General features: G+C 40.8%; 1 protein-coding gene across 7 annotated transcripts; it reads left to right on the plus strand.

Annotated features, from left to right (window-relative positions):
• The first annotated feature begins 363 nt into the window (after positions 1–363).
• Positions 364–13,268, plus strand: uhmk1 (U2AF homology motif (UHM) kinase 1). 7 transcript variants are annotated; one of them, XM_071487306.1, is made up of 10 exons: positions 364–862; positions 1,178–1,640; positions 2,355–2,484; positions 3,626–3,812; positions 3,907–4,104; positions 4,498–4,592; positions 4,730–4,806; positions 4,948–5,046; positions 5,360–5,448; positions 6,383–13,268. In XM_071487306.1, the coding sequence occupies exons 2-10, from the start codon at positions 1,337–1,339 to the stop codon at positions 6,527–6,529; spliced, it is 1,326 nt and encodes a 441-aa protein (XP_071343407.1). In that variant the 5' UTR covers positions 364–862; positions 1,178–1,336; the 3' UTR covers positions 6,530–13,268. The 7 variants fall into 7 exon arrangements, 1 of the variants encoding a protein (XP_071343407.1); XR_011692420.1 differs by lacking the exon at positions 364–862 and having other exon boundaries at positions 869–1,640; positions 6,383–11,426; positions 11,499–13,268; XR_011692421.1 differs by lacking the exon at positions 364–862 and having other exon boundaries at positions 869–1,640; positions 6,383–11,416; positions 11,499–13,268.
• Positions 13,269–14,159: the final 891 nt, after the last annotated feature.

The raw sequence follows: 14,159 nt of genomic DNA on the forward strand, positions 1-14,159 counted from the left end.
AAGTGGATTCCTCGGAAGTGTCATCCACTGGTTCCATGTTTTTTTGTTCTCCACTGGAAGTATCACTACATGTGGCGGTGTCCACTCTAAGCTCCAGGTATATAGGCTATTAGATAATAATTACTGTTTATCCTTAAAAAAAAAAAGTTCTCATATTAACATATTTTGCTTCAGAGTTTTTAATGTATAAATTTCCCAAATCTACCACTACATGAGGCAGATATACTGAGAAATATATTTCCTTAGGTACAGGTTTTCAATTAAGTTAAAATATATATATATATATATTTAAAATATGAAAGTAAATATTGCAACATCAATATGGAGTTAAGGCTGTGATGAATATTTCAGTGCTAATTTTCTTTTACCCACCCTTAACTTCTGTTGGCAGACTGGTTAGTCCAAGCTTCTGTGATATGGTTCATAATGTGTTACTTGTGGAAAAAGCAGATCACAGGAATGTGGGCAAAAACTGCAACTGGTTCATCTTATGCAGCACACAGCGTAGAGGAGCTTACAGAGAGGCTGGATGTTAGAGCAAACCCTGAGAGATGACTTTCTTCTGCTGCTTCCTTGTGGCCGCAGAGAAGATGGAGGAGCCTCAAAGGCTCTGAGGTCATAAACCTCTCTGGAGCAACACAGCACTGGCTTTTAAAGTACTCAAAATGCGTTTTAATCTTCATTACTGTATTTGTTCTTCAGTTCCGACCAGTGACAAGCGGATTTTACATGCACAGCAGTTTGTTTTTCATTTGGCCACAACGTCTACAGGGAGGACAGCACGGGCCCCTCCCTACCGGCAGGGGGCAGACTGCGGGCGCAGCTGTACCGCTAACGGGCCGGGAGGACCGCAGAAACAGAAGTAAGATTAATATCAACAACCTGAGTTTACAACTCAAGTAAAACTTTATTGCGTCCGAAACCGACAAACTTTAAGACTTTGATGTGTTCTGTTGAAATGCTGAACTAATACCCGGTACATTATGGGGAAGTTTATGATCGCGCCTGGGGGAAGTGTTGTTTTTGAGCTCAAACTCGGTGGCTAGTTTAGCCATTTGGAGGAGCTAAGCTAGCTAACTTTTAGTCAGTCGGCTGTCGTGAAGTCATTTCGACAGCCTCAGTGAGAAAACAGTCGACTAATATGTTTGGATTTTGCTCCGTGCTTGGTTTTTACAAGGTTGCAGGTGTCGGAGGATTCTCTGCTCGCTGCTGTTGACTCGTCCTGGCAGTTTTATGCGGCGCTGACAGAGCCCGGTTCGCCCGCAATGCTCCTGCAGCTGCTCCCACCTTTCAACTAGCTGGTTCCCCTCCTCCCGTCTCCTGACGCCGTGGCCCAATGGCTCACTGCGGCTCCTCCGAGCCGAGCGCAAAGGCGCAGGCACCGCGTCCGGACAGCATCCTGCCGTCGCAGGGTAGCGTAGACCAGAGCATGAAGCCGGTGCTGTTCGAGATCTTCGGCGAGATATGGACCGTCCAGTCGCGGCTCGGCCAGGGAGTCTCGGCCTCGGTGTACCGGGTCAGCTCAGGCAGAGCCACCACCGCCGCTGTCAAGGAGTTTCAGGCCGACACTCAGGGAGGAGATTACGGGTATCACAAGGAGAGGTCCGTGCTGGAGGACATCCAGGGACACAAAAACATCGGTAACAACAATATTTCACTGTGTGAAAACATGTACAGGCAGGGAATGTGCTGAGACCATGGATGTATTATAAGAACTGCTGTCGCATAACATTAAAGTCAGTCACCAAAACTAATTATTAGCTTTGCTGACATGAAAATGAAACGTCGTCACCCTGTTCAACAACTCAGTCCTCTGAGAACAGACAGATGGTGGAGTGTAGCACTCCGGTGCTGTCTCGGTCAAATGGAGCAAATGCCAAATTCCATTGGAAAATCTATCAATTTAACTTGAACTTGTTTGTCATCAGTGGTGTATTAGGCTGTAGGAATAATTCTAAATAGTTAAGGCGTAAAGTTAAGGCTTTTTAATTCGGCATATGATGACCCATTAAGCAAGAAGTCAGTCTTTCAAATTTTCCAGTTCTGTAAAAAAAACAAACAAAAAAAAACAAAACATAATGGTTGACAACAGTTAACATTGTAATTCTGTTGTACAAGTTTTATTCAAATAGAGTGGATTATATTTGAGTAAACAGTTAAGCAGATGTCTTCATTCAGGAACACAGCATAATGTGATCCTCCTATACTACAGCATGGTGTCACTGCCATTATTCTTGAGTGAATACTGTTGTCCAAGGAAGGAAGGACGGTCATATTCACTGTGTTGTCATCATGATTTGAATGCACCAGTACAGGCCTTGCTTTTTGTAACACCAGATTTATTCTCCTTTCAGTGACACTGTACGGGGTGTTCACCAACCACAGTTGTATGGGTGTTTCCACCCGCTGTCTTCTGCTGGAGCTCTTGGATGTCAGCGTGTCCGAGCTGTTGGTGAGAGGCAGCAGTGGTACCCAGGGTGGTAGGTGAGTAATGTCATTTCATTTGATAAATGACCCTGACTGTGGCAGTTTGCCAGTTCATCAGACTAGGTCCACCATGTACAGATTCCTCAAATAGATTTACGTACACAAGTGCTGAATGTGTTGCACTTGCACACTCGTTTGTGCTGTCTAAATCAGCATTCACTGCCTGAGGTGAAGCACAGGCACATGTTTGACTCATGGCCTGAATTTTGGTTGCTGCGATCTTTCAGTGTTGAACTGCAGCTCAACTAAGGTCAAGGGCAAGAGGGGAATAATTCTGGAGTCTATGTGGTAATAAATACACCCAGAAAAACACAACTTCTCTGATAACATAGGTATCTGACAGCCAGTACTTATTTACCCAGGTTTGTGTTATCCCTCTATCCTTCACTGAGTCCTCTACTGCCTCCTCAATACAATGGAAAAGAATGACATATTATTTGTTCTTCAAAGCATCAAGCATAAAAAATGACACAATGGTGATGGTGTAATGAAGCGCTGGCACATCAGAATCAGCAATAAATTCATTACTTAAATCTTCATTCAAAATGGTGCACATTGCCATCTACTGGTAAAACAAAAGCACTGCAAATAACCTGTACCATCCGACATTACATATAAAGCCATTCTATCAAAAAATGTAAATCACACAGTGGGAGGCTCCTGTCAATATTCTTAATACATTTTAATGATTTAATCAGCAATGCAACTTTGTTTGCACAGTGGCACCTCTGATGCAATAGTTTATCACTGAAAAGTTTTTGTTGATGGTTTTCACACAAAATGCTTCTAGTTCGAATGAAAACTGTTGACAGTTCCGTGTGTTAGATATCAATAGGTGTAAATAGAAAAAAAAAAACAAAGAATTATTTGGGTGACCTGGCCCTTTAAATTTGACCATGTTTCCAGAAATTCGGCACAGAATGTGTCAGGAAGCATTCAGATTACAGTAGAAATGGTCTGGTAAATGATTTATGGGGCCATCACAAATGTGAAAAACAAGACCTTGAATAGAAATTGTCTCTAAACGATTGGAAAGATAATATAATTACATATGGTGGACACAGTCACCGCACACCTTCATATATTCAGGAAAGCTTGAGCTTTCTGTGTAACTTCATCGTATGGTATTTTTTGGCAGACCGCAGCAGGGCCACTCCATGTGGCTTGTTCAGCACTGTGCCAGAGACATCCTGGAGGCTCTCGCCTTCCTTCACAAGGAAGGCTACGTCCACGCCGACCTCAAGCCACGCAACATCCTCTGGAGCGCTGACGACGAGTGCTTCAAGCTCATCGACTTTGGCCTCAGTTTTAAAGAGGGAAACCAGGTTGGTGTGTCTGAGAATTTGAAAGCCAATAAAAAAGAGGAGCTGGGATAACTTGAGTTTTGTATTTCTAAATCCTCTTCTTCACCTTCCCCAGGATGTCAAGTACATCCAGACAGACGGGTATCGCGCTCCGGAGGCTGAGCTTCAGAACAGCCTCGCTCAGGCTGGGGTGGAGGTGGAGGGAGACTCAGGCTGCACAGCCGCTGTGGACCTGTGGAGCCTGGGCATCATCCTGTTGGAGATGTTCTCAGGAATTAAACTCAAAGACACCGTCCGCTCGCAGGAGTGGAAGGTATGACAAAGCTCGACTCAGGGTAGACTAATAAGTTGAGATTTAAAGGAATCAGACAGCCTCAGAATGTATAAACACGATGGGGAAAAGTTATGTTCTAACATGGGAGGTTACCGGAGCAAGATCCAGAATAATCAGTTCAGATTTCAAATTTGGTGAATACCAGTTCCTTAAGATTCTTTTTGAAGGCTTAAGAAAGCAATTAAACATAAAAAATGTGCAATGCATAAAATATGGAATGAAAATAAACATATGTATTTGTCTAATACATATGGGACAGAAAAAACAAAAAAAACTTGTTTTGGAGGTTTTCAGCAATGGAAAGTCTAATAATTCAGACACCTTCCTGCAGTACTAAAATACTACTCTGCAATCTGTTTTCGTCCCCTTTAGGATAACAGTGCTGCCATTGTTGACCATATCTTTGCCAGCAACAGTGTGGTGTGCCCTGCAATCCCTGTCTATCACCTCAGAGACCTTATCAAAAGGTGAACCTAATCTACTATACTATGAGCTGTATTGTGTAATGACATAATCTTGCGTGCTGTGTAAAGCGAAGGACTATAGTCTGGTCTGTATAATGTCTCCAGTTACTGACTGCGCCTCTGTTGCTTTGTGTGTGCAGCATGCTTCTCAATGACCCAAAGCAAAGATGCACAGCTGACACTGCCCTGCTGAGCCCGTTCTTCAGTATTCCCTTTGGTATGTGTCAATATTTGTAACATCCACCAAGATTAATGCACCTCTCACTGTTCCACATTTACTTATGCGTGTGTGTGTGTGTGTGTGTGTGTGTGTGTGTGTGTGTGTGTGTGTGTGTGTGTGTGCGCGCGCACGTGCTAGCTCCTCACATTGAGGACCTGGTTCTGCTGCCCTCTCCCGTCCTCCGTCTGCTCAACCTGATTGACGACAGTCATCTGCACAACGAAGAAGAGTATGAAGGTACAACATCTTTTTGTTTCTGTCTTTAAATTGTAAATGAATTTGTTAATTTCTGAATTGATATCCAGTTTCTTGCAAGTTTATAGAGGTTAAAGTAAGTAAGTAATGGTGATCTGACCATGCCTGGCAACAAACAAAACATTACTCATTTAAAATCATTGGTAGCTTTTAGCCCAGTGTGCCAATCTTTTGTCTGATTCTTGCCTTTAGTTTGATTTTTATTTGATCCAGCAGCTGTGGAAGGTTTTTTTGGGATGTCCTTGCGCTGCCTGTTTGTCTAAAATAAATGAAAATGTCTCCTCTTTGTTCCCAGACATCCTGGAGGACATGAAAGAGGAGTGCCAGAAGTACGGCTCAGTGGTTTCTCTGCTTATCCCCAAGGAGAACCCAGGGAAAGGACAGGTAAGACTGGTTTGTCAACCAGGATCTAACTGAAAACCAAGGAGCTACAGGAAATCCTTAATACCACTTATCCTGCAGGGATTTCATCATAGAAAGCTTTGACTATGTTTCAGACATGCAGACGTCATAGAGTAGTTGCACACCAAACTTTTTGCACGTTATTGTGCAATAAAATGAGTAGATAATATGGTGTAAAATAGGAGGAGAAGAGGGCCATACACTCCTTTTTAGAGTGAAAGCGGAACCTAAAGATGCAGATGATTTTTAGTCGTTTCATTCTGTGCAGTTCTGTTTATTGATTTCAGTGGTTCAAGTGCTTCTGCTCCACTGATACACTGGGACTCTTCTGTACTCACTTACTCCCTGCGTGCACTGGGTGCAGCTGCATTGCCTTCCAGCTCAGTCAGGGCTTCTGGAGATGATCCTCTGCTAGTCACTTGTGAATGTATTGTACATAAATACCTTCATTTATTTACAGTTGATTTTTAAATTAATATTTAATGATGCATTCCATATATTCCTGACATTATCTTATTGTACAGCAAGACAGTTTTTATCTTGTTTGTAGAGAGAGAGAAAGGAGGAGAAGAAGAAGAGACAGACAGAGAGAAGGCTTTCCTGCTGCAACTGTAATGCAGTTAAAGAAAGAGGTAGAGATAGTGGTAGTAGTCAATTAACTTAGTAAAGCACAGTCACAAATAATCATTTAAATGTGCAAACACATACTCAGTGTGCTTTTAAAATGCAAAAATATAAGCAGAAAACTGAAGGCTGCTTGAAAATGTCCTGTTTCTGTAACATTAGTGAACACTGGAACTGGAACAGAGACAGCGCGACAAGAATGTGGGCGCCCACATCCAGAGAACATTCAAGGTTACATACATTCCCTCACATTCACCCGCTAACTCATCCACCTCCTTTGTGTGTCCACCAGGTGTTTGTAGAGTACGCCAATTCCAGTGACTCCAAAGAGGCTCAGAGGTTGCTGACAGGCCGCACCTTCGATGGGAAATTTGTTGTGGCCACCTTCTACCCTCTCAGCGCTTATAAAAGAGGTTATCTATATCAAACTGTGCAGTGAAGTCCTAAAGTTCAATTTACACCTCTGCTTTGTTCGCATGAAATAACACAACTGCGTAGGGCACCACATGGCCAAAGTCGTTTTCTCCTTATAAGAAGAACTAGACCACGCAGAGTCAGAATTGGGCACCCTGCAGTTAAAACCGATTCAGTTATCAACGAGTCTAGTTCGAACTTCTGCACGTTAGCCATGTGGTTTTCTACTGTAACTGTGTGTATCATGCAGGGTGTAAATTGAACTCAGTTGTGAGGAGCCAACAGCAACACTTTATTTCTGCTGCACTGCTCTTATCAGTACACATCCATGTAGTGCTTCAAGGCGAACTGCATCTGGACCACAGATCTGTGGTCTGGGGAAAAAGCAGTTCCTGCTCTAGCTTCCATTTCACTCTCAATCATTCACACTTCATTCATAGAGATTACCTTGCTGAGAGAATGTGCAATTACAACAAGAAAAATCTGTGGTGTGGGTTGGGAGAGCAGAAGCCTTTATTGACAGTGTAAGGTTTGAGAATCTGTGCTCTACATTACATCTAAATAGGTGCAACTCTCTAGATACAATTCACTCAAATACTTTATCTCATCAGTTGAGTCAGGGATGTGAATATAAACATGTAGCGGAATAACGCTGATCTCCCATTAATAGAGAGAGTTTTATGTCTCAAACCTAAATTCCTGGAAAAAAAAAAAACTGTCAACGAAAGATGTCCTGTGGTGAAACTAGTGTTCTATCCTGTTGTTAAATTAATGATGATAGTAATTATGTTATTGTTGCCTATTTATAGTTGTTATGTTGGACATTAATGAAAGGAAACAGTGTGGTACAAGGGGATATACAGGTATTCTTTGCTGGCTCCTCAGGCAGTTTTCAGGTAGAAGCAGTCTTGAGTGAGGCCTCCACCAGCTGGTAGCTTTCACTCGTTCTCTGCCATTATCTGAGCAAGCCAAGGGCTCCTTGTGCCTGGTCCTGTAGCCTTATGTCTTGTAGCTTTTTAGTTTAAAAAGTCTCCATACTCAGAGAATATTTTTTAGCATCAGTTGACATACTGATGTCTGAGAGAACATACACTGGGTTTTGTGTTTTGACTGCAACACTGACAACGTTTTTTGGGAATGTGCTGAACCTGTCTGGCTTTGAGTGTGATGTTATTCCAAATCCTTCCCCAGTTGGAAAATGAGTCTGTGAACAAAATGGTAGAAAAGTGTGGTCTTCTAACTTACTAAAGCCAAGTACACTTTCATTTTACCTCATAGAGTAGTGTAATTTGAATTCCAGCCTAGAGCCAAAGTGTCAAGCAGTGAATCACTGTTCAGAGTCTCACTGAGACAATAGAAAATACAGATATATAGTCAACTGTTTCTCTGTCATGTGAGGGGTAGTTTAACACCACTCTGTGTAGACTTTTTTGTAGCATCTCTGAAATTACTCTACTGGCACTGTGTTTTTCCGTTGCCAAAATGTTCAAATCCTACACATAATGGCTTTAAGGATTGTCAAGGGAGGGTGTAGTGGCTACTCTAGACAGATAAAGTGTAATGTCATACAATCTTCCAGTGCTTCACCTGATACTGTTAGGCTCTCAGTTAGTTTGAGTTAGTTGAAACATTTACTCTTAGCCCAACATTGTAGCACTACTGTCCTGTGGTAAAACATTTTCAAGGTGCAAGTGTTTGGAGAACCCAAAATATGGGACATACAATCATAAATGTGGCAGAAATGTCATGAAATATGCAGTCCTGAAATGAAAGTTTTGTTGTTTTTGTTATTTTGGTTACATCAGGGCAGTGAGAGAGAGTTACTAATGGAGTCCAGAAATAAGCATGATTATGTTGAATAGCGGTGACAGTCAGTAAGCCTGGTATTTTTGCAGTGGAATGTACTTTTTGTTGTAGCACCAAAAATTATTTTGTTCTCTTGGTTCCACTGAGTTCACTGTGATAACAGCGGACATGTAGTGCCCATCGAGCCCGCTCTGTCACACTGAAGCATCAGATGATTTCTACACAAGTGCCCTATGATATTCACAAGCTAGCTAGCTAACTAACCAAAATGCTACCATAACAACTGGTCGTGCTACACCTGTATGTGTCAGTTCCTTACATAGCCGAAGCCGTTGTAGATGCCTTAGAAAATGAATCTCTTCCAGCAGATGCAATGCTGCCCACTAGCAAAACCCAGATTGTTATGGACAATAAAAGTGGAGCAGAAATCGCTTTTATTTTCTTCAGAAAGCTGCTTATTGCTCATTTTTCACCATATTCTTGTTAAAGCCAGATGTAACTTTTACTGAACAGCAGCCACTGCAGCTACACGTGAAATTGATGGTATTATGCTAATGCTTTTATTAGCTAAAGGCTACACTAAATACTAAACTACAGTTTAGCATAAACAGTACAGATTACTATATAACTAAAATGTTAAGTAATTGTAACACTCACACAGGTGGAGATGATTCATGTAGTCAGCATTACTGATTCAGTACTGTGTGTTGTTCACATTCGCTAACATTAGCTACCATGAGCTAGTGGTTAAACAAAACCAAGTAAGGCTGTAGCAGCAAAACCTCTGGTGTCTTGAATTTGAGCAAGGGCATGTTTTATTACTATGAATTTAAATTAATTTGTAAAAGGAAGAATGCGTCTGAAATCTACATAGCCTTGCTTTAAAGCACTAATGTTATAGAGTACAAATATAAAGCCCTGCTCCATCTAAATGACTAATGTGTGGTACAGAATCTAGATGGCCAGGCTAAAAACCAACGAACACTTTTTTTTATTTGATTTTTTATCATTTGTCCCATAGTTTGTCAGGGTTCTAGTACACAAAATGAATCATTATCAATGTCAAGATATTTTTTTAGGCATTTATGATCTATGTTGCTCCATAACTCCATATCTTTTGCTGGTCCCTCAGATAAACATATGATAGTGTCTGTAGATTTCTGTAGCAGTGTTGCTGTATAATTACTGACCAGGTCAGAGTGTTGGTCTTTCTGTGGCTTATAACGCAGAGAGAGTTTGGATAAGACAGCTCCCTTTGTTTGTGTTTATTAATACATGACAAACCAGTGTGTGTAATTTCTTTTCATGATCTCCAGTTGAAATCAAACCAGGAATGATGAAGTTACATCATGTGTGTCTTAACCACTTGGTCACCGGGACGCCCTCCTCGCTGTCCAAGTTGGGTTCAATTTAAAGTGAGATATCCATATCTGCCTGAAAGTTTCCGAGACAGTTTTTAAGATGACGGGCAAGTAACTCATTGCACAACAAATTGTGCCACGGGCAGAAAGTGACAAATTCTCGTGACAAAATGACTCAAATAACTCCAATGAAATTGTATTTAGGATTTTTACCCGCACACATACGTACAGTATGTGGTCTTCCATGTCTAAACTGCCTTGTTCCAGTTTCACTTCAACAGCTGCTCGCTCACTGCTCGAGGTGACTGGCTGACAGTTGTCATAAATCCCTTTTGGCGGCATGAATGTGAAACCATAACGGGTCATTAAACAGACGCAAAGAGAAAAAGTTAAGAGGTGACTGACCAAGGACAGAACCAAATGTGACTATTACGTTGTTGTTAATGACTTTATTAACATGACCATCCACTGAATCCATGTTTAAAGCCTCACTGCCATTGTTAAATGCACTGCAGCATGATCACTTTATAACTGATTCATGCATTGATCCGTTTGTCATGTTGTGTCGCAAACTGGAGGACGGTACTGACTCTGAATCAGTACAGGTGTTTGGTATGTGTTAATGTTAGGTTAGTGGTTGTGTGTGGACTTGTGGTTTGTACTCTTTCTAGTTTACATAGAAAAGGGCAAAGCAGATATATACGAAATTCTCAAAAGATCGAGTTCACTTGAAAAGTATATAGAAACACATATATGTTGTGGTGTTTTTGTGTGTTGTGGTGGAGAGCAGTAATGATGATGAGCACACAGTGTTGGTTAGCAGGTACAGAGAGAGGAGACAGGGTGAAGAACACGCCTTAAGAGCTCTGTCACACGTTGAGCGATTAATCAGCAGCAATTTTCCTCCAGTTTGAATTTTCATATTGAGTTGTGAATGTGTTGAAGCTACCTTTCCTTGACCTGCACTGGCTTTAAGTCGACAGGACAGACAGAGGCCCCTGTCCTTAAAGGATTTTGTGTGTATGCATGAAGTTTGTTGCTGTGTTTGCCTGCATACTTACCTCCATTCTCTTCCTGCCTTCCCTTGGACTCCTCCATCCTTGTCTTTCTTTCAGACGAGCCTCTTTAGTAGTTACTTCTCAGGCTAGATTCTATTCTAGGCAGGATTTTAACCAGTGTTCCCATCTGTGTGACTCCAGATCTGGTTTTGTGTGGACACCAAAGGGAAATCTGTGCCCACAGGAAATAATGGCAAAATTCAAAAACAGTCTTTTGCAAATGCAGCAAAATGTACTTCATGATTTCTGGATGTTTACGTCTCTACATGTGAAACACTCACTGCCGTTTGGGTCTGCTAGTTAGCTGAAGTGCACCTTTAAGTCAGTTTACCTTCCATTTCCCCGTCACCTATAATGTTTTGTTGTTCTTTTTGTCTTTGCTGCTGAGCGTGGCTCCATTGTGCACTGACAGATTCAGGGTTGTGCTTTAATTTTATGGCACCTGACCTTTAGGCCTGACTTTGATAAGCTCTCAGCACATTTGTGCGTTAGTGTGTGTCTAGATTTATTTGGATAAGGTGTGTGTGCGCACGTGTAGAGAAGGACTGTGTGCATGACATGTCTGCATGAGACAGATGTGTAACACTGTGTGTCAGACTATTTTTTCCTCCATCTGTGTGTGTGTGTGTGTGTGTGTGTGTGTGTGTGTGTGTGTGTGTGTGTGTGTGTGTGTGTGTGTGTGTGTGTGTGTGTGTGTGTGTGTGTGTGTGTGTGTGTGTGTGTGTGTGTGTGTGTGTGTGTGTGTGTGTGTGTGTGTGTGTGTGTGTAGTGTTATAGCTGAAGTAGCGTGTGCCTGTTCGCTTGCAAAAGGCAGTGTGAAATAATTTTAAATCATGAGGACAGTGTGAGTTGGAGTCAGTTTAGAACTGAAGAGTTGATATGCAAGAGTACAGCCAGTCATTTATATGATGTGTGTGTCTGTAGTGTCCATTCCTATTAACCAGCACACATTACATAGCTTACCTTAAAATTCTTTACAGCGCAGTAGATAAAAGCTGAAGTGTAGTGTTACACAAATCTTTAACTCACATTGACCAAGAGTGACAACTTGTTGATGAAATGGGTCAACTAAAGGTGAATAATTACAATAAAACTGCAACAGTGATTAAAGGAGCTATATGTACGTTTTTGCTAGTGCTACAATGCTTATGTTAGCATTAACAGCAGAAATGTTAAGAGTTTGGCATCAACCTTAAATCCTTTACTCCCCAAGAGCTGTCTCCAGCGGTTAGCGACGCTAATGTTAACTCTTTTTTTCCTACCGAACTTGGCGTGCTAACCAGCTAGCACCAGTCTGGCCTGACCGTCTCATCACTTCTGATACCATGTCACTGTAGCGTCGACCATCAGCACCATTCACTCCCGGCAAGAAGCCACATTTGGTGGCAGAGAAAACGTACAAATAGCCCCTTTAAGCCTTGAAATTGACGTTGGTTGGTTCATTTCTTAGCTGCCCTTGCAGATAATGTGATGCACATTGACAAAGTTTTTCTAGTGGTACTGAAGAACTATAGAAGATGATGCAAGTTGTTTTTCTTTCTAATTCTAACTTAAAGCTGCAATAGTTCATTCATATACAGACCACAAAATAAAAACAATCTAAAATAACTAAAAAAGCTCTTAGTCTGTCACTATGAATGACCACTTCCATATTACACATAGTGATTTAATCTGGTGTTAATATGAATACATTGATTAGTGCAGCTATAAATGTCTGTTAGGTCTGAATATTAAGGCATTTTCATATGAAATTGGTCCAGTGAGTCTGAATTCTAAAGAAATAATGTTTTTTTTTTTGTTTGTTTTTTTTCCAGACATTTTTCAACATAATTTAAAACCAAATCTGACCTGTTACTTGTTGTCGAATCAGGTTTGAGAATAAACATCAAGCTGCACAAGCTCTGTGAGCCTAGAAATACCAAATCCTGATGGAACAGACAACCAAAACAAAACGATTTGATGAGGAGGGAGAACTTGCACAATTATTGTTGTTGTTATTGTGACATTTTGAGTCGGAACAACTCAAAAATGTCATGTCTTCAGTGTGGTATTTCAGAATATCAAAAGACAATCCTTAAGACAATTGTTGCCTTCTTCGGTCTTCCTTTTGGTTTCAACCAGTTTGGTTGAGGAGTAGTTCGTTGAATGTTATGTAAAAGTTGGATTTTAACACTGGATGATGTTCCAGAGAACAATGGGCTATTTGAAGAAGTGGGATGTATGATTGGATGATATAAATTGTAGTGTTTTTTCCCAATGAAACATAAAAATGTCAAGAGTTTGTGTTAGTATCTATTTCTATATAACATATCCTCACTCAGTAGTCCTGCCTCATGATATATCCCACAGGTCAAACTGGACTGATAAAGGAGAAGGAAAGACAATATGAGAAGGTCACTGTGTACAAGACGTGTATAACAAGTGTGAAACTGTGTGAGTTAGTCCATGCTTTACAGCCTTCCAGTTGAGAATGAATCATAGCACTCACGACACTGTGTTACAGTATCTCATAATAAAAATGATGCTTGACTTGAACAAATGTTTGTCTGGTGTTTTTGGTTAATTGACCGATGGATGTAATGCTAAACAGGAAATAGATATTTTATTTATTTAATCCATGTAAGATGTGCATACATTTTTTAAGGGGATTCTGGGATGACAGTGTGAATAGTGAAGCAAAGGCCAAAAAAGAAGTAAAAGAAAGGACATTTAAGTATTTAACTGTTTAAGATTACTTACAACTAAATCCATCAGCTACAACTCTATGAAGAACCTAGGAAGTAAATCATATCTAATGGTCCATGGAGTCTAAAACATGCTTATGTGAATGTCCAAGACAAAAGGCATCACTTGATATAAACAGTTAACCCACTGTGCAACATGTACTTCAGATTTAACAGGAGAATAGAGTGCAGGTATACCTTGACCATGAATTCACACTGAACAATGGTATTGAGTATGGTGTCTCTCTGTGGCTGCCGTTGGTACTACAATAAACTTTTTTTTTTTTTTTTTTCGCTGATAAAGACATCAGGGACCCCAGGACCTTCAACACTGCTGGAACTTAAATTTAAATATAAATATGATGAAGACTACATTTAAACTACATGACAGAGATTTCACTCCAAGTTGCCATAAAAATAAGTAGTCTTAAATAACCAGCTGTTTCCACTGATAAATAATTTGTAGGTTATTGTACCCATTTCACCAGTAAAACTGATTACTGCACTCAAAGTCACTACATACTGAATGCCTTGTGAATGTGCTGCATTTATTCTGAAGGCCTGTTGCCCAGGAAGTCCTAGTCTGTAGTGGGAACAGAACTCTTCAAACTGGGACGATGCCTTCCAGAAACAGAATTTAAAATTATAACAGCTGTTATAACACATTAGATAAAAAGGGCAACAGTGACCTGTTGCTTGCCAAATCG

Source organism: Trachinotus anak, unplaced genomic scaffold, assembly GCF_046630095.1.
Source record: "Trachinotus anak isolate AG129_WGS33_773 ecotype Australia unplaced genomic scaffold, CSIRO_AGI_Tana_v1 ptg000010l, whole genome shotgun sequence".
Lineage (NCBI taxonomy): Eukaryota > Metazoa > Chordata > Actinopteri > Carangiformes > Carangidae > Trachinotus > Trachinotus anak.